Source organism: Pipistrellus hanaki, assembly GCF_964339955.1.
Source record: "Pipistrellus hanaki genome assembly, chromosome: 6".
NCBI lineage: Eukaryota > Metazoa > Chordata > Mammalia > Chiroptera > Vespertilionidae > Pipistrellus > Pipistrellus hanaki.
In genome coordinates this window covers 67,564,068-67,582,349 of record NC_140508.1, presented here as the reverse complement: position 1 = coordinate 67,582,349, position 18,282 = coordinate 67,564,068, and the positions used below count along the sequence as shown (strand labels likewise).

The 18,282-nt window shown below is 59.2% G+C and overlaps 2 protein-coding genes across 8 annotated transcripts in view; one reads left to right on the top strand and one right to left on the bottom strand.

Moving 5' to 3' along the window:
- The window catches only part of PKIG (cAMP-dependent protein kinase inhibitor gamma), a 66,019-nt gene extending 65,207 nt beyond the window's left edge, over window positions 1-812 (top strand). For all 3 annotated transcript variants that reach the window (XM_084888774.1, XM_084888772.1, XM_084888773.1), the window contains exon 4: window positions 65-812. In XM_084888774.1, the coding sequence (XP_084744900.1) occupies window positions 65-144 (80 nt within the window). In that variant the 3' untranslated portion in view covers window positions 145-812. The remainder of the gene's footprint in view (window positions 1-64) is intronic.
- A 392-nt stretch (window positions 813-1,204) lies between these two features.
- The window catches only part of ADA (adenosine deaminase), a 96,223-nt gene continuing 79,145 nt past the window's right edge, over window positions 1,205-18,282 (bottom strand). For 2 of the 5 annotated variants that reach the window (XM_084888741.1, XM_084888739.1), the window contains exons 2-12: window positions 15,554-15,615; window positions 10,807-10,929; window positions 7,501-7,644; window positions 6,688-6,803; window positions 5,393-5,520; window positions 4,865-4,936; window positions 4,682-4,783; window positions 4,403-4,467; window positions 2,974-3,103; window positions 2,094-2,187; window positions 1,205-1,480 (exon numbers count right to left, since the gene is read on the bottom strand). In XM_084888741.1, coding sequence (XP_084744867.1) covers window positions 1,464-1,480; window positions 2,094-2,187; window positions 2,974-3,103; window positions 4,403-4,467; window positions 4,682-4,783; window positions 4,865-4,936; window positions 5,393-5,520; window positions 6,688-6,803; window positions 7,501-7,644; window positions 10,807-10,871 — 933 coding nt within the window. In that variant the 5' untranslated portion in view covers window positions 10,872-10,929; window positions 15,554-15,615 and the 3' untranslated portion in view covers window positions 1,205-1,463. Of the gene's footprint in view, window positions 1,481-2,093; window positions 2,188-2,973; window positions 3,104-4,402; window positions 4,468-4,681; window positions 4,937-5,392; window positions 5,521-6,687; window positions 6,804-7,500; window positions 7,645-10,806; window positions 10,930-15,553; window positions 15,616-18,282 lie in introns of all 5 variants that reach the window. The other 3 variants (XM_084888740.1, XM_084888737.1, XM_084888738.1) reach the window with 3 other exon arrangements.

Here is an 18,282-nt window from a genome sequence, read left to right as displayed (position 1 = left end):
GCCCTCCCCTCTCTCCTTTTGTGCTTTACGTTTGTGTATATGTTCCTCTTCCCCTTCTCTCCAGACGGACAGGCGGGGGCAGGTGCCCCAGACAAGGAGGCTAGCAACCAGCCTGCGAGCAGTGACGGGACCACCTCATCTTGAGTCTGACCTTGCCCAAGGAGGCTGGAAGAGAGACCTGCTTCCCCACCTGGACAGGGAGCCCTGGCACTGGCCCGACAGCCTCTTCTGAGCCCCGTGTTCCAGGCAAGCAAGGTCAGACTGAGGCACCCCAGAGGCCCTCACCCTGGGAAGGCCCTCTGCCCACACCCACAGGCTCCACGCTGCCACCTCCTCACCGTGCCCAGGTACACTTCTCAGACACTGTAACCACAGGATGTTATTTATTCACTGGGCACTGAGCCTCGGGGGCTGGGGCCTGCTCACCCGGGGGAGCGGCCCACCCACAGCGGCTCCTCTCCTGGGCAGCCTGGGCGGGCGCCATGGCCCAGTTCTGCCCCCTCGTCTCCAAAACCAACCGTCTCGGTCAAGACCTTCTGATCCGGTCCCTTTTTTAAAAAAGAAACTTTAAAAAATTGTAAACCCTTTTCAGCAGAGAGGGAAGGAGCTGACAATTCACTTTTTTGTGAAAGCCATTTTAATCTAAATTCCGCGCATCTACGCAGCTCTGAGGTTCCCTCCTGGAGCTTTACAGATCCAGTTTTAGGGAAGGGATTTTCGTGCTCAAAACTACCTGATCAACTCTGTCCTTCCTTTCTACCAAGATAAATAACACCTGGGACCCAGGAAATAAATGCTGGTGATTTGTGTGACTGGTTTAAGATTATTATTTCTCCGTTAAACAGCACAAGCAGGGGCTCGGCCACGTCCACAGCTGGCTGTGATCCATTGCTGCCACAGTAAGAAAATACCTGAGCAGAAGCTGGTGTCCGAGGACCTTCTTCCCTCTCGCCCGTCCAGCTTCAGGAACCCAAAAGGAAGGTTTCCCCTTAAAACCCGGAACGGGAGGGGCTGAGAGTCCAGGGAGCCTGTAAGCAGAGGACTCCTCGAGAGAAGCCTGGCTGCTTCGGGAGGGAGGGCAGGCGAGGGCCTCCCCCAGCACGGGAGCTCTGCTGCCCAGTCACAGCCGCCACTGGACAGGCTGCCCTAGACACTCCTCTCTCCTCATCCCACCCACTGGTCTCGCCCAAGACCACACATCACGTGCTGCACAACACCAGCCCTTGGCTACTTTATTGAACACCAGCTTTTCCACATAAATCACCAGAGGAGGAGGGCTTCACCAGAGGAGGGGCTTGATCATGCCATGCTGTGATCGGCAGGGGCACACAGGCATCAAGTAGCAGCAGTGCCGACTGTGGAAATCATGGTCTTCCCCGAGGAGGAAAGGTGGTTCACTCGGCCCCCAGAGCTAAGAAGTCTCCATCCAGGGGGTGCGGCTCGGGGCGGCGGCCAAAATGCCTTCACGGTTGCCGCTCTGCTGGCCGGGTCAGAGAAGCAGAAGGTTAGGCAAGGCCCAGCCTCCAGGGCATAAATCACAGCGTCAGAGCCACAGGCGTCCCCTGCGGAGACTTAGAGCCCGAGATTGCCAACGCCACGCAGGAAAGAGCAGAACAGCCAAGACCTTCAGAAAGTCTCCCCCTCAGACCAGCCTCCAAACAGCATTTACAGAAAATAGGCCAGGCCGAAACCAGTTTGGCTCCGTGGATAGAGCGTCGTCCTGCGGACTGAAAGGTCCCGGGTTCGATTCTGGTCAAGGACATGTATCTGGGTTGTGGGCACATCCCCAGTAGGAGGTGTGCAAGAGGCAGCTGATCGATAATTCTCTCTCATTGATGTTTCTAACTCTCTATCCCTCTCCTTTCCTCTCTATAAAAAGTCAATTTAAAAAAATAAAATAAAAAAACTTAAAAAAGAAAAAAAAAAGAAAAAAAGAAAATAGGCCGGGGTGAGAGGCTGCCCAGCCAGGGCCTGTGCCCAGGCGCCATTGCAAGTCCTTGGTGCTGCCCCAGAGAGGGTGTCTCGCCGGGGGCCCCCTGGAAAGCTACACGAGCCAGGCAGTCAGCAGCCCAGAAGCGCAGACGAGGACATACCTGCAGGTGGTATCCCATAGGCTTTATAGAGCAGATTCAGTAGCTCCTTCTTTTCACCTTCTGGGAGGAAACTGGACTTGGCCGCATTGATATTCTGGAAGGGCCAGAATGGCAGACAACATGGAACAAGAGAATGTGGAAGGGACCCCCGGGCAATCTAGTGATGGTCCACTCTTCACTGAATGGGCAGGTGATTAAGCTCGGAGAAGAAGGTGAAGGTGGATAACTGCCAGGGCAGAGACCGTGCGGTTTGTGATCGCAGCGTGGCACTCTAGCCCAGCCAGTGTGGCTCGGTGGTTGAGCATCAACCTATGAGCCAAGAGGTCATGGTTCGATTACTGGTCAGGGCACATGCCTGGCTTGTGGGCTCAGTCCCCAGTGTGGGGCATGTAGGAGGCAACCAATTAATGATTCTCTTATATCATTGATGTTTCTTCTCCCTTTCCTTTCCTCTTTAAAATCAATAAAAATATATTTAAGAAAAAAATTTTTAAGTGGCACTCCATGATACAGTAATCTGAGAACGAAGTTGGAGAAACTTTGAGAGGCAGGGTGGGATGTAGTGGGCCAAAGAGTCCTGCGGAGACAGGCTCGGGAAGTGTAACATCTAAAAATCAAGAGCTCAACCCTGGATCTGTGAATGGCTTGAAAGTGCAGGATTTTATAGCCGACTTGGGGAGAGGGTGGATGGTTCTCATCAGAGTCTTTGAGGGCAAGCAAAGGGTGAAACACCTGGTCCCCAGGCCAGGATGTCCCCCTGGGGAAGGCATCTAACTCTAGGTCTGGCTTGGCCTATTAAGGTAAACCCACTCCTCACCCTCGGAGGTTCCAGGCCCTGCAGGCCTCACAGTCCCGGAGCCCAGAGCCCACGCCCACTCACCAGTCTCTTAAACTCCTCTTCGGTAAAGCCCATCTTCTCTTTGGTCATCTTGTAATCAGTTTCCAGGGTGGACTTGAAGATGAGCGGGTCATCCGTGTTTAGTGAGTAGTTAGCCTTGTCCCTCTTGAATCTGGATGTGGGCAAGAGCCTCCCTTTACTCTCCTGTGAGCAGTCCCTGCATATTGACCCCGCCACCTTCCCCGAGCCTCACATCTTTAAATACGCCTGGGAGGTCCCCTCAGGCAGAGGAGGAAGCAAATTAGAGAACTTGGGTGACTTGTGCAAGGCCACATGACTATGAGCTCAAGCCAAGCCATCTGATCAAGCCAGAGCCAGGCATCGGTGACACACAGCACCCTCCTCCAGCTACCACCCTCTCTAGCCATCCCCTTCACAGCCAACGTTCTGGGAGGATTGTCAGTGCCCTAGCCCTAGCCCAACTCTAACCGTCCTCAATCCCACCGGGCTCTGCTTCTCAAGAAACTCATGGCACGGTCCCTGCCCACGGCCTGAGCCCAATGACCTTCCAGCTCCCACTGCACGCGGCTTGTGCAGAATTCTACACTGGACTGTTCATGGGACCCTTTCCCTGAATCCTCAGACACCACACTGTGGCTTTCCTCCTGCCTGCCCCCACACTGTCACTTCCTCCTGGGTCCTCTCGTAGGCCCTCTTCCTCCCCATCTTCGTAGGCCATCACTTCTCCCTTCAACCCCCATGTCTGGGTAGATGGCTCTTGAATTTTTCCACAGCCCACAGGTTGTGTGCCCATGTGCCTCCAAGAACCTCCCGGATCGGCCACGGTACTGCACACTCCTCTCCTAAAGCTGAGCTCAGCACCCCCTTGTCATCAATGTCGGAGCCCAAGCCAGGGCTGTCCTGACCGTGATCACCCCGAGTTCTTGCCGTCCTCATCCTGGGTCAGAGGCGGTGGCTATGCCCTCCCAAGGCCTGATGCCACCCCCAGGGCTTAGTCAGAGGACAGTCTGAAGACTGGCCATGGCTGTGCATGGACTGCGGGGTGGAAGCAGTGGAGGGTGGGACAGGCCTTCAGGGAAAAGCTTCAGGGCGGTGCATGTGGGAATGCCCAGAGGAGCCCAGAGAGCCCACGTGAGCAGGAGGCACCCATCCTCCTGACCCTTGGAGGCAGGGTCTGGAGTGCCAGCTTCTCTGGGGCAGCAGGACATCCTGGTATAGCCCAATGGGCTGCAGGCCCCAGCTCTGCTATGTCGTCAGGTTACAGCACTCCCGAGCTTTGGAGTCCTCGTGTGTAAGACGAGGATGGTAACCCTGCTTCCCAAGGCTTCCAACAGACTTTGTAACAGGAGACCCAGCACAGGCGATGCCCCGCCCCTGCATTTTCCCGCCACCCTGGCGCCCCCCCCCCCGCCCCCTACAAGGCTGAACCGGCCCCAGGGGCGAGCCTCACCGAATGGCTGCGTGCTCCGTGTCCGGGTTCCAGGCGCCCGTGAGGTAGCTGGACCAGGGGCAGACCTGGAAGAGCAAGCAGGCGTGCGGCTGGCATAGACATCCCAGGGTGCCCGGCCTGCACCCCCCTGTCCCGGGCCTGGAGCCACCGGTCCCGGCCACGGTCACACGGCCTCCCTGTTGCCGACTCCCATGAGCCGTCGGCCCCAGTCTTCCACCACCACCTGGCAGCTTGAGGGCCCACTCCCCTTCCGCTCCCAGGCCCCTCCTAGTGTCCCACCTCAAAGTGCATGTTCCTCTCCAGCAGCCTCTTGTACAGGGCCTCGTCCTCCACAGTGTGGTAGCCGTGTCCCACCCGCTCCGTATGGAGCCTGTCCACAGCCTGCAGGGAAGCGGATAGAGTCCAGTGAGGGGGTCGGGTGTAGGGAGAGGCCCGCACCCCGCCGGCCGCCGGCCGCCTCACCTCTTTCACCACCTCTGGGGGGCCAACCTCCCCGGCGTGGACTGTGCGGTGAATGCCGCTCTTCACAGCCTCCTGGATGGGCAAGAGCCGGGTGCTGGGTGCCTCGGGGTGGGCCCTGGGGTGCCCCCCTGCAGGCTCAGGGAAGTGAGGAACATGACCAAGGTCAAATAGCCGGGAAGTGGGAAGCCAGGCTCCGAACCCGGGCAGGGACTGTCCGGAGCCCCACTCCCAACCCTGCACCTCACTCCTTCCACAGAAGGCTGAGCCCGCTGCCCAGACAGGCCGGCGAAGAGACCATCTCGCCGAAGGTCACAGCAAATCACAGGCAGAAAGACTCCCCACAGCAAGCGGGGTCTTGTCTTTCTACCAAATTCACACCCCGAGGGCTCGCAGGCCCAATGAGAGGCCTGGGAACCCAGGAGACCTCACACTGAGCAGCCGTGCGACGGCTCCCGGCTGTGGGCAGAGCCACGCTGCTTTCTCCCGGAGCCTCCGCGGCCAGTCCCCGCTCCGTCCCCCAGGACCCACCTCGTAGGCCTTCAGGTGTCCAGGGAAGAGGCTGCTCCCTACGATGGTCTCGTCCCCAGCCAGGTCGATGCCCACCACAGTCTGGTGCCTGTACTTCTTACACAGCTCCACCACCTCGAGGGACCAGTCTGCGGGCGAGACGCCCCCGGGGCTCTGTCAGGAGCCACCTTCCCGAGCGCCTGCTTGCTGCCCCACAACACTCGCCCTCCACCCGAGGCCAGCACATGACAGAGGGCCCAGAGTGCCATCTTCAAATCCCGACTGCCACAGCCTAACCACATGGCCTCAGCAAACTTCCTCTCAGAGACGCACCACCAGCGACTGCACAGGGTCAGCAAGGCTGTGCCCAGATGCTGTGTGGAGCACCGAGGGCAGAGCCTGGGCTCAGTGCACGACCATGGCCATTCTCTCCATTGTCCCCACAGCAGCCCTCAAGGTGGGCTCCTCCCCACTTAAGACGAGGAGAGGGGGGCCCACAGTTTCCCATTTAAATCTAACACGTGACTCGCTGGCATTACTCACCCTATTGCTAAGGAACCGGGGACTCTTAACTGGCAAACTCATTGCTGAGTGTTTTAAAATGAGAGGAAAATCACAGGCTTTGAAACCAAATGGCCTTGGGTTCAAATCAGAGCTTTTTGCCTTCCTGATGGAAGAGCAAGAGCTCCCCCTCTGCCTCAGTTTCCTCATCTGCCAAATGGGATCAACAACGGTAGTCTCACAGGCTGCTGCGAGGATTGGAGGACGTACAGGTGAGCCGCTATGTGCAGGCAGGCTGCACCGACGTTGCTGTGGCCCTCACTCCTCGCGGTGGACAGTGTGCGCCTGAGGTCAGGGAGGGATGGGACTTGCCCACGGTCACACAGTGGGGCTCTGCACCTCGGACGCCCCCTTGAGGCTTGATCAGTGTCAGTCACAAGGGAGACCCCTCAGGACCCCGAAGTCAGACCTACTCATAGTCCTGCGGCCTGAACCACAGGAGGCCTGGCCCACAGGGTCTCGAGGGGCGAACGGTGGGCTGACCAGAGCCTGGCTTAGCTCGTTTTCCGCCGTTCAGGCTCCCTTGGTTTCGAACCGCCTGCAGGTCAGGCGGCTGTGTGCCTGGTCTCCCAGGGAGAAAAGTGCTGCCAGAAGCCCTGAGCCTGCCCAGGAGGACTCCGGCGACTCCAGGAAGCCCTGAGGTGCAGCTGATGGGCTCAAGGGGATACCGGGTGGCAGGGGCGCAGCCCAGCACCGGCCGGGAGGTTGAGGCTGGTAAGATGGGCAGCCCAGGGCAGGGCCGAGGTCACACTCACTGGGCTCGTGGCGCATGCAGCAGAGGATGGACCGCACCTTCACCTTGAAGTCTCGCTCTCCCTCCTGCAGGCCCTGGTTCACTAGGTGCACCACCTCGTCCGGGCTGATGTCCCCTCTGTGTGGAGAGAGGAGTAGGGATGGGCCAGGGACAAAGGAAGGTCTGAAGGACAGCCCTGGGACTGGGTCAGAGGAGGGGAGGAGGGGGAGGAAAGTCCCCTCACCAGCCCACAGCCTCTAAGAGAACACAGGGAGCCGGCCCAAGCTCTAGCACACTCCCTCTGGCTTCATTGGAACTGCCGGCACTTCCAGACCTAGAGAGGGGGGTGGTGTGTGTGTGGGGGGGTGGGCAGCGGCTCAGACACACTCAGCCCTGCCTCCAGGTGGGGGGTACTGCTGAGCTCACCGCGTGTGAGTCCCCCTTGTTCTGTGTCAGAGTCATGGCTAGAAGGGGCAGAGTGGTTGGGTGACAGCACTTCTAGATCCCTGAGGTCCAGGCAAGCAGCAGGAATGGGCCAGACTCACTCCAGTTACGGGGTCAGAGCAGGACCCTGGAAGTCACTGGGTAAGCAGTGACTGCAGGCCTGAGTCTAGGATTAGGGGTGACAAATGCCGAACGCTTTCTCCCGAAGTTAAAGCATAAGCCCAGGTGAGGGGTGGGAACCCTCTCTCAGGACCGAGTGAAGCCCATCTTCCCAAGGCCGCAGACCAGATCAGGGGGATGGGGGGGAATGGGGCAAGATCAAAGTCTTGCTGGGTCAGGGCCTCCCGGCAGTCTGTCCCTCGGGCCCCAGCCCCTCTGCACGGTCACTCACTTCGCCTGGTTCCAGGGGATCGGCTCCACTTTGTCGTTGGCCAGCAGGTGCGGGCTGTAACGCACCTCCACGTACGCCACGCCCTCCTTGGCCTTCATCTCAACGAACTCATAGGCGACCCTTTTGATGGCCTCCCGGCAGCCCCTGGGAAGGGAAGGGAAGAGAAGGGAGCCCTTGGGACAGCCCTCTCCAGTGTCCTTCCAGAGCTCCAGGAACAAGTCTGGCCCAACCCTTGGCAGATCGAACCACTTCTGGCCCCGATCCTTCTCCTCCTGTGCCAAGCTCTGGGCCTCCACTGGAGAAGATCCTAGAAGCACGGCCAGTCCTGTCAGCTCTTGCTTCCATCCTGGCAGTTCTCATCCCCTTCACCCTGGTTCTCTCCCGCCATCTAACTGGTCTCCATGCTTCCCTGTGCCTTTCCTCACAGCAGACAGAGCGGCCTACAAACCAGAGCATAAAGCATAACGCTCCCCTGCTCTGCAGCCTGAGGGCTCCCCTCCTGTGAAACGAAATCCCCGTCTGTATAACGGCCCCTCCCCCCAGCCTCCCCAGCTCTTTCTGTCAAAGGGACAGTCGAGCTTGTTCCCACATCTGGGCCTTCGTGTCTGCAGCTTCCCAGCCTCCATGGCCTTGCACCAGATCGTCCTGTGCTCCCTCCCCTGCTCCACTCAGGCCCCTGCTCCAGTCATACCTCCTCAGAGAGGCGCCCTGACCAACTACCTTATCTTAAAAAGGCCCCACTGGCGTTCTCCGCCCCTTCCCCTGAACATCACTGGTTTATTAGCCAGTTTTCATCTCCCTTCCCAGTGAGTGTGGCCATGGCACAAGGGCTCCTCCATCTGTCTTGACACTGATACACTCCCTCAGCCGCGGCCAGAACCTAGGACACAGCGGCCCCTCGCTGTCTGCTGAGTGATGGATGCAGGCCAGCAGGGAAGAGAAATAAGAGAGAAGGACATACACGGGCCACCAGAGCAAAAATAGACACGTGGGATTGATTACATCACCTGGAGGCTGCACAGCAGAGGAAACCCAGCAGGGAGAGGAGAAGTACGGAATGGGGGAGAGGGCTTGCCAACCGGATGCCTGGTAAGGGACTAATAGCCAAAAAATACAAAGAATTCTAAAGCCTGGCAGGAGTGGCTCTGGGTTGAGTGTCCATCTATCAATATGAGCCAGGAGGTCATGGTTTGATTCCCGGGCAGGGCACAAGCCTAGGTTGTGGGCTCAGCCCCCAGTGTGCGGTGTGCAGGAGGCAGCCAATCAATAATTCCCTTTCATCATTGATGTTTCTAGCTCTCCCTCTCCTTTCCCCTCTGAAATCAATAAAAATATATTTTTAAAAAGAGAGAAAAGGACACAGATGGACAAATATGGAGGGAACTCTGGGGTAGGGAAGACATCTGGGACTCAGACTTGAACCCTGGTTCCCACACTTATCTGCTGCGTAACCCGTTAGTCACCTCTGACACATCCCCCGAAGGGCTATTGAGGACAAGTCAGTTAAACATAAAACTCATCTGAGTCAGTGCTTGGGACAGAACAGACATGCTCAGTGTTCTAGCTGTCATTTCTGAATGTGGGCTCCAGCAGCAAGGCGCAAGCTAACCTGCTGGGCCACTGTGAGTGTGACCAGATGGCAGGGGACCTGCTTCGCTGGGAGTTTCCCCAGGAAGCACGAGGGACGGATTACTAGAAAGCAGACTGAGAGGTGCCCTGCAGAAATGGGCGGCTCCCAGGGCGGGTCACGGAAGGACCTGTGCTTTGGAGAGCCAGGATGAGGATGGGCAGCTGCCTCGGGAAATCCCTGGGGGCGGGGCCAGCCCTGGGGAGGGGGCGGGGCCAGCCCTGGGGAGGGAGCTGGCCTCCCAGGGAGAGGGTCCTTATCTCCCCCATGGCTGGGGGTCCTTCCACACTGCCCTGAGGGCAGGAGATACAGCAAACCGAGCCAACAAAATCCCTGCCCTCACAGAGCCCACAGCCTAGCAAGAGGGACAGGGAAGGAAAGAAGATAAATATACATTCTGGTCAGATGGCGAGTTTTATGGGTACACACACAGAAAGCGGGCCAGGGGAATGTGTGGGGCAGGGGCTGCAGTTTTCAGTGGTGTGATCAGGGAAGTCCACACTGAGAGAGGGACGTGAGCAGAGATGTGAAGGCGAGGAAGTGAGTGGAGTGCTGGGGCCTCCAAGGAACAGTGTACAGGCAGAGGGGACAGCAACGGCAGGGGACCTGAGGTTGGGAGGGGGGGCTTGAGTGATGCCCGATGTGGCTGGAGAGGGGGAGCCAAGCGGCGAGTGGCAAGCGCGGGGGGCTTCCGTGTGACCCCAGTGCGTGCTGCAAGGGGGTGAAAAGTCAGTCTCCAGGGCCATGGCCCCAAACAGCCAGGCAGCTCTGCAGGAGGTGCTGCCTAGCTGCCTGGGTGGGCTGGGCCTGCAGGGACCTGGGCCTCTCTGTCACAGGGCCAGGAGAGGGGTCTAGGCTTGCTCGCACGTTCTGGTGTGGCGGCAGGTGCCTCCAGGGAGGTGGTCTGTGTCTGCATACCGGAGGTGAGGACTGGGACACTCAGTGCCTTCCAGGCTGAGCCCACAGGCTTCCAGCAACAAGTCCTTGCCACACACCGTCCTTCCCAAGGACTGCTCCTACCTGCTTTGCCACTTACCCAGTCAATGCCTCTGCTCTGCCTCACACACCTTCACCCTCCTCCAAGCCTTTCCTCAAGCCTAGCCCCCTGGACAACATCACACCCTCCCTATCCCACAGTTCCTCCTCCAGGCAGCCCTTCCTGACTGCCCCTGCCCCCGTGTCTCTCCCTGCCCCCAGACGACTATAGAAAGCATAGTTCTGTGAGCTGTGCAAATATGATGTTCATCTATGAGAGAGCCTGCTATGAAAAAAAATGGAAGGAATGCAAGGTGACATAAAAGCACCAGGGTGGCGGCTGTCTCCACAGCGAGGGGGGATGCGAGGACAGCACCGTGTCCGGCCCAAACTCCAGCCCCCGGCGGCAGACGGATCACAAGGCCACAGTGTGAACCAGGGGCCTGAGGACCAAGGGAATGTGCCCAACATCACGTCATGAGACTGAGACAAGGACCTGTGTTCCTAACCCCCACATTGTGTCCCTTCTCTACAGAAACTGGATTTCAGTCCATCACACCCACTTTCCAGAGAGGAAAATCAAGGCCCAAAGGCACGGAGAGAGTCAAGCGAGTATACATAATGGTGAACAGCCCCACGTGCGGAAGTGCAGGCCTGGGGCTGGCAGGATGGACTCTGACCAGGGCCCAAGGTGGGGGACTCACGCGATGACAGGCATGTAGTAGGCGAACTTGGCCAGGAAGCCCGGGAGGGTGAGTGGCTTGTCCATGCCAATGATGTTCTTCAGCTCCTCAGCTGTGTTAGCAGGGAGGGGGATCCCTCTCTTCCTGAAAACAGACCATGAGGGTGACGGACTGCCCCTGGGGAAGACCGGACCAACTCCCCAGGGGCCGCAGCTGGAAACCTGAGATCCTCTCCACCCAACTCCACCCATTGGACAGATGGGAAAACTGAGGCCCAGCACATACACAACCAGGATCAGAGTCCTCCCAGCACCTCCTGTCCCCAAGGCCATGACCAGCCAGCGGATTTCCAGGGGCGGGGGCACCTGGGGTTAAAGTCTGTCTGTGTGCATGGACACGTGCCGGGCACAGGAACGGTGCCAGGGCAGCAAGCCCACAACTTTGCCTCAGCCCGAGTGTGGGTACAGCCAACTGGCCCTGCGCCAGCTCAGGGGTTAGGAGGGGCAATAACTACGGGGCAGGGGCAGTGGCCAGGGCGAGCACTGGCCCTCTCTCGCAGACCAACTTATCAGAGAGGCTTGCAGGCCCAGTGTGTGGGGAGGGGGCCGGGGGCTGGCTGTCGACCTCAGAGGCCTTCCTCTCCCGGCCCTCAGCCCCCACACGGGGACACGGCCACCCCAGGAAGGCCTTGCTGAGGACAGCCCTCCACCTGGAGCCCCCTCGTCTCAGCAGCATCTCCGCCTCCCCGGCCAGGGCATTGGGTTCGCTGGGCTGGCGATGCCCTATCCCCTCTGCTCATCCTGGCTCACGGGTCGCCCTGGGCGGCAGTTTTCCCATTTTTTAGATAAAAGAGACACCAGGCACTCAAGAAACACTTCTACCACGAGGGACACAACAAGAGACAAAGGAGTTCTGAGGAAACTAAAAAAGCCGCCAACAAAAAGGAACCGGAACCTAAAATGCAAATCCTCCAGGAGATGAAAGGAGGAGCGTCCTTGGAACAGGAGCCTCGCTTTTTACAAGGGGACATTTCGAGAGTAAGAAAGAGCTGCTGGACAGTTAAAGAATATGGCGGCAGCCATTGGGAGGAAAGGAAAGGGATGGAAAATTCTCCAGCGAGTAGAACAAAAGACAAGGTGATAAAAAAAAGCAAACGGTAAAGAAAATTAGATGATCGAATCAGGAGGTTCCGGCATCCAGTTACCCATAAAGCAAGATGAGAGGAGGAAGAAATGGCCAAAGAAATGGAAGTTGGACTGGACATGCTTACTTACATCCTTTCATGGCTTCCGTTATTCAAATATTAACATGTTTTCCTACACAAATACCTGTGTGTTCTTTTAAAATATTTTATTGCTTTTTTACAGAGAGGAAGAGAGAGGGATAGAGAAACATGGATCAGCTGCCTCCCGCACACTCCCTACTGGGGATATGCCCGCAAGCAAGGCACATGCCCCTGACCGGAATCAAACCCGGAACCCTTCAGTCCGCAGGCCGATGCTCTATCCACTGAGCCAAACCGGTTACGGTTAAATACCTGTTTAAGCCCGTAAATATGCCTTGCTCTCCTCCGGGTGGCTCCAGCCCCTCTGAGTGTCCAGAGGGTATCACCCTGGTCCACCACCAGCCCACAGGCCAGCCCAGCACGTCTCCTCACTGGCCCGCATCCCTGCCCGACGCCAAGCCCAGTGCCCACTGAGCCTCTCCCCTGCTGGCCAGCCTGCCCCAGAGTAACCCTCTCAAGCCCCCCCCAGGCCGCCCCCAAGCCCCAGGCCGCCATCAGGTGTCAAGTGCTGTGCTGTGGCTCACTCTGGGAGCCGGTGGGCTGCAGGCAGAGGAGGTGGTGCTAAGGCTCTGGCTTCCATGTTGGCGGATGCAGGGGCCACATTAGCCTTGGACCCCGCCGCTTCCTGTTGGGGCGCTACCTCCTGACCATTCTCTTCCAGATTTCCTTTCATGGATCTCAACCCAGGACCCAGGGGTCCCCAGTTTCCAACTCCTCTCACACCACCTGCCAGTCTGCCGGGCAGTGAACGGACCGAGACAGACTCATGTGTCTGACCACCCCCTTCTCCTCCCACTCCGGGCTCCACTGGCTCCTCCATCTAACCACCAAGCCAGAGGCAGGGCCTCCCCCCACTCCACCTCCCTGGTCTTCTTCCCGCCTCCCTGGGGCCTGGCCGCGGAGCCCGGCCCAGCGTGTAGCATGGACCCAGCCCCCTGTATGTGCCACCCCACCCCAGGCAGGAGCTGTGCCCTCTGAGGCCCTCCATGTCCTTGTCAGCAAGACTCCGGGCGTCTTCTGTTTGCAGGCACAGAGACGCACACAGGAGGCTCTTTCCGTGTCCCGGTATCACAGCGGGCTCTGAAGCCAAGGGGCCGGGGTGTGCACCCAGCTCCGTCGTAAAGGCTGGGTGGCCTTGGGCCCATTACCCACCCTCTCTGTGCCCACTAGGTCTGGTTCGTGTGAGAAACATTGGCTGTGGAATAACCAAGGAGCAGAGTAGGTCAGAGCTGCCTCTGGAGCACAGTAGGGCCAAAAGCAGACTGGCTTGACCCCGAGCAAGATGGGAGGGACCATGAGAGGGTCTGAGCAGGAGAGAGAGCTGCACAGACCGGTTGTAAGACAATTGTCCTGACTACAGTGCTGTGAGGACGGTAGAGGGGTGAGGCCAGAGTGGACCCCTGGAGACCCGTCCTGAGGCCTTTGTGGTAGTCTAGGTGGGGGACTGGCGGCGGCTCAGACCAGAGTGGTGACAGAGTGAGGACAGCCAGATTGGGACTGGGCCTTAGAGAATGAGGGGATGGGGTCTCGGGAGGAGCCTGGGAAAGTCAGGAGATGGACTCACAGGAAGAAGAAATGGGTGAAAACAAAATCAATGGAGGCCTCCATCAGAGCAGAAAAGGGGCCACGGGCTTTGGCCTGGGGGTAGGCCGCAGGCCAGACACTCCCCTCCTCCATCTCTCCCTCTCCTCAGCCCGGGCCTACCCCCACCAGGAAGCCCTCCAGGACTGCCCTTACTGGAGACCCCCCAACTCCCTGCTCCCCTGCCTCCGACCTCGAGGTCAAACTCCACCAGCATCCCACCCCTCTCCAGGGCCAAGACTGCGCCCAGACACCAGGCGACAGGCAGACGGGAAGTCCAACCAGTCACCCGCAACGGTGGCTCCTGGCCTCCCCCGCCCTGGCGTCTCGCCTCCTGGCTGCGATTCCGAGTGCTCTCTGACCCCTCCACCAGCACCGATTAGATCCCATCTTGGCCTCCGATAACCCGCCCCAACGGCCTCGCCGGGCCCTGTGGCAAGGCTGGCGCTCAACAGTCAAAGGACAGGCAGAGATAAGCCGGGTGCGTGACCCCATTAGCAGAGCCACTGGTTATGATTAATGACACTGAGCTCATTAAGTGCCTTGCTGGAGCCCCGAGTTTGACTTATACCCCAGGTGGCAGGGTCCGGGCAAGGGCGGGCCCCGGTCACAGCTGTGCTTACTAGACAAGTGTCTTCAGCTACCGTGACTCAGTTTCCTTTATATCCGTAACACAGGCGTCCCGAGGGATCCGGACGCTGTTGGCAGGCAGTGAATGCACACACACACACACACACACACACACACACGCACACGCACACGCACAAGCACACACACAGCTAAATAACGAGACCAACAGCAGGACCGCTGGCGTGGGACAGACGGAGCGGCTCCCGCCAAGCTGGCTTGGGGAGCAGGAGCGATGCCCATAGAGCCGGGCTGACTCCAGGAGCAGCAGCTCCTCCTGAGCCCTGAGGGCAGGCGGTCCTTCCGGCTCCACCAGAAGGCAAGTTGGCCGCACTGTGAGGAGCGCAGTGTGCCCAGGGAGGGGCGCCCACCTCCCCAGTCAGCCCTAAGGAAGGCCGCCTCTCACCCTCACCCCAGAGGCCAAGGTCACAGCGAGGAAACCGTCTGGACTTGACTCCAGATCCACTGGCCTTCAAAGCCCCTGTGCTCATAGGTGCAGGGCCCAAGAGCGGCCACCATGGGCCCCTGAGGTGTGGGGAGGGGCACAGGGACCCTTTGGCCGCCAGCATCCAGGGGGCTGCGGCAGGAGGTGGTGCTCTCCCCTGGAAGGTGCGGAGCGTTGGGACCAGAAGCTGCTTCGCGTCTCCCGGAGGCTGTTTCCATGGGGATGTGGGGAACGCTCTGGGGTCAGCTGACCCCATAAACTCTGGACTCTGCCACTGCCTTTGCGTCTCTGAACCTGCTCTCCCTCAGCGAGATGGGGATGGGGAGAGCCTCCTCCTGGGGGGGTGTCACCTGCCACCAGTTCTCTGTCAGAACACAGTGACTGGCTTGGCCCCACAAACTGCTTCCACGTGTGTGTGTGTCCGTGTGTTTGTGTGTGTGTGTGTGTGTGTATATCCATGTGTTTGTGTGTGTGTGTCCCCGTGTGTTGCGTCCATGTGTGTCTCTGTGTGTGTGTCCCTGTGTATGTGTGTCCATGTGTGTGTGTGTGTGTCCGTGTGTGTGTGTCCGTGTGTGTCTGTGTGTCCATGTGTATGTATGTCCGTGTGTGTGTGTCCGTATGTAAGGTGGCATATGCTCCCCTTGGCTCACCTGGAAATAGGAAGACAAAAATCAAAGGCGCCGAAGGCAGGAGACATGGGCTGTGGGTCTCCAGCTCAGAGACCCTTCCGGCCGGGGGCTGGCAGATCCCCAGGGATTCGGGAAGGAGCAGCAACCCCGGATGCTCTGAGTCCTCAGACTGGGGGGAAGGCCTCGCATCCGCGGACTTACCTGCCGTAGTATAAGATCGTTTCAGGCTTAAACGATCCATCCAGGTGGACATGCAACTCTACCTGCAAGGGGCAAAGAGAAGAGAGAGAACACACCCAATGAATGGGGAGGGCCTTCAGAGTCAGTGCTCACTCACCACGATGACCATTCGCCACCCCTCACCGAGCACGCGCGCACACGCACACAGGCACTGACGTCCACACACACCACTGTGACTAATCCTTACCTGTGGGTGGGCCTGTTTCTCCCTCCCTCCCTCCCTCCCTCCCTCCCTCTCTCTCTCTCTCCTCTCTCTCTCTCCTCTTATGCTGAGAACACTGAGGTTCAGAGAGGTTAAGTAACTTGTCCACCGCCACACAGCAAGCCAGTGCTGGAAGCAGGAACCCAACCCAGGCCTGAGTGCTTCCCACAGCCAGTTAACAGAACCAGAATTCTAACCTGAGCCCAATCCCTACACACCAGGACAGCCATGGTCCCGTAGGAGCCACCGAGCCCAGCCACACGGGCAGTCCTGCTCTCAGACAACTCTCTACACAAACTCCAGCGATCACACCACGGGCTGACACACTTCCTGGACCAGCGAGCCATGGGACGCGTTTCAAAAATCCCGCTCCCTGCTCCAGAGCAGATGTGGCTCAAGCACAGCTTCTCAGGGGTCGTACGAAAGCAGCCCCAGGTCCTCCCAGGACTATGGAAACCACACTAGATGCTCGTCCATCTGGCTGATTGTCCCCACGAGCAACGCTCTGCACACCGAGCCAGGAGCCAAGGACCGGGGCTGGGACACGGCCTCTCGGCTCTGCCCTTCCTCTGGCTGCGTGACTTTGACACCACACTCAGCGGCGGGGGCTGCCTCCCTGGCCAAGACCAATGGGGAGGGCCCAGAAATGAGTGTCGGAGGGTCTGCACGGCCCATGAGCAGCCCTGCCTCTGGGTGTCTCGGGCGCTGAGGACAGGAGGGCGCCTTTGGCATCTGCTGGTCCAGCCCCGGAGGAAACGGTTCCTGCGTCCGGGGATCCGAGAACTCCCTGCCGTCTCCCCCAGCGTGGGGCCTGTTCTGGAACTTGGGGATGTGGACAAGCAAGTGGCTGCCTTGGCTGGGGAGGCGACTGGGCATCTGGGACACTCACGGGAGCTGCCTGCCGCAGAGGAACCCCACCCAGGCCCGCCTTTCAGCAGGACGTCCGTCCGATCATCAGAGCTCTCAGCGGCCATCCAGCCGGCTCGGGCCAGGCGGCACCCACACCCAGCCTCGGGGCGTAGCGAGCTGCTGGTTCCCGGACTACAGAGGCTCAGTGGCACTCAGCCAAATGCTTACCGGGTTCCCCTAGAATGCTCAGCATTGGGAACTCTGATGCCTCCAGTCCAGGGACCTGCCAGTCAGCTGTGCGACTCTGGACAGGGCACCCTACCTCTCTGAGCCTCCATTTTCTTATCCTTAAGGCTGCCCATGGGGTGAGGACCCAGCTGTGGTTAGAGCTGGAATCCCAGCTCCTCTCCTTGCTCCCTGGGAGGCCTGGGGTCCCCACCAGCCCAAAGGGAAGGTACAAGGGAGGGCTGACCACGTTAAAGCACGCAGTGTGCTTTGCACGGAGCAAACGCTAAACAATCCTCAACCTCGAGGCCTTCATTCCCAAACATTCGAGGCCCCGCTGGGTGTGGCAGTGGAGCGGTAAGCTAATTAGGACGCCGCTCCTATGACGCTTACAGCCCCGCCAGGGAGAGAGGCAGAGGCGTCACGGCGATAGAGGGCCAACCAGAGCCATGGCAACTCATTGGGAAGCAAAAGCACAGCCCCGTGAAAGAGCCAACACGAGAAGAACCTCGCCCGGCCAGCAGGCGGGCAATGGCTTCCCGGAGGGAGCAGACCTCGGGCTGAGATCCGCGGAGGAAGATGGGAACAGCAGGCAGAGAGAACAGCCTGACGAAGGCGGTGCCGTGAGGAGAGTGTGGTGCAGGGGTGCGGAGGAGAGAGGAGGGGTTTGGGACTGGAGAGGTGCTGGGCCGCCCCCCCCCCCCTGCCCCCCTCTAGGAAGAGCAGAGACAGAGACGTGTCCTGGGACCGAGGATGCAGGGCCCAGGCCCAGAAGGGGTTCCCACCCCGAGGGCCAGGAGCACTGGGGCTTTGGAAAGTCAGATGCCTGTGCCCACCAAGTCAATTCCAGCTCAGCCTTGGGGTGGGCCCGGGCACAGGGGTTTGTTTTGAACACTAAGGCCAAGACCGAGAAGCCCTGCCCTCCGGCTACCACCCCCGAGGCCGGCGTGGGCAGGATCCACACGGGAGGAGGGGAGCCAGAGCAGAGGGAAGGACACGGAGGCACTCTGGGTGGATGTGAACTGTATTCCTTTTCCAGGCGGAAGTGACGTGCATTTCTTTTTCGTGTTTAAACGATGACGGAGGAGACTGAAGTTGAGAAAAGAGTTGCATGAGGTTCGGAAGGCGGGCGAGGTTAGAAGACGAAACCAGAGCACCCCAAAGTTCCCCGGGGGCAGGGAGCCTGGGGGGGTCCGTGAGGCTCCCTCTGCCCGAGCCCTCCCGTGCGCTTCCCTCCCGCCGCACGGACACGTCCAGGACGGCAGCCGCCCCTCGCCTGCGCCCCGCAGGACTGTGACGAGCAGACTGTGACGGGCATGTCACACGAGCAAGCATGGACACCTCTGGCCCGGCCGGCCTGGCTCCGTGGTTAAGCATTGACCTATGTACCAGGAGGTCAAGGTCTGATTCCCGG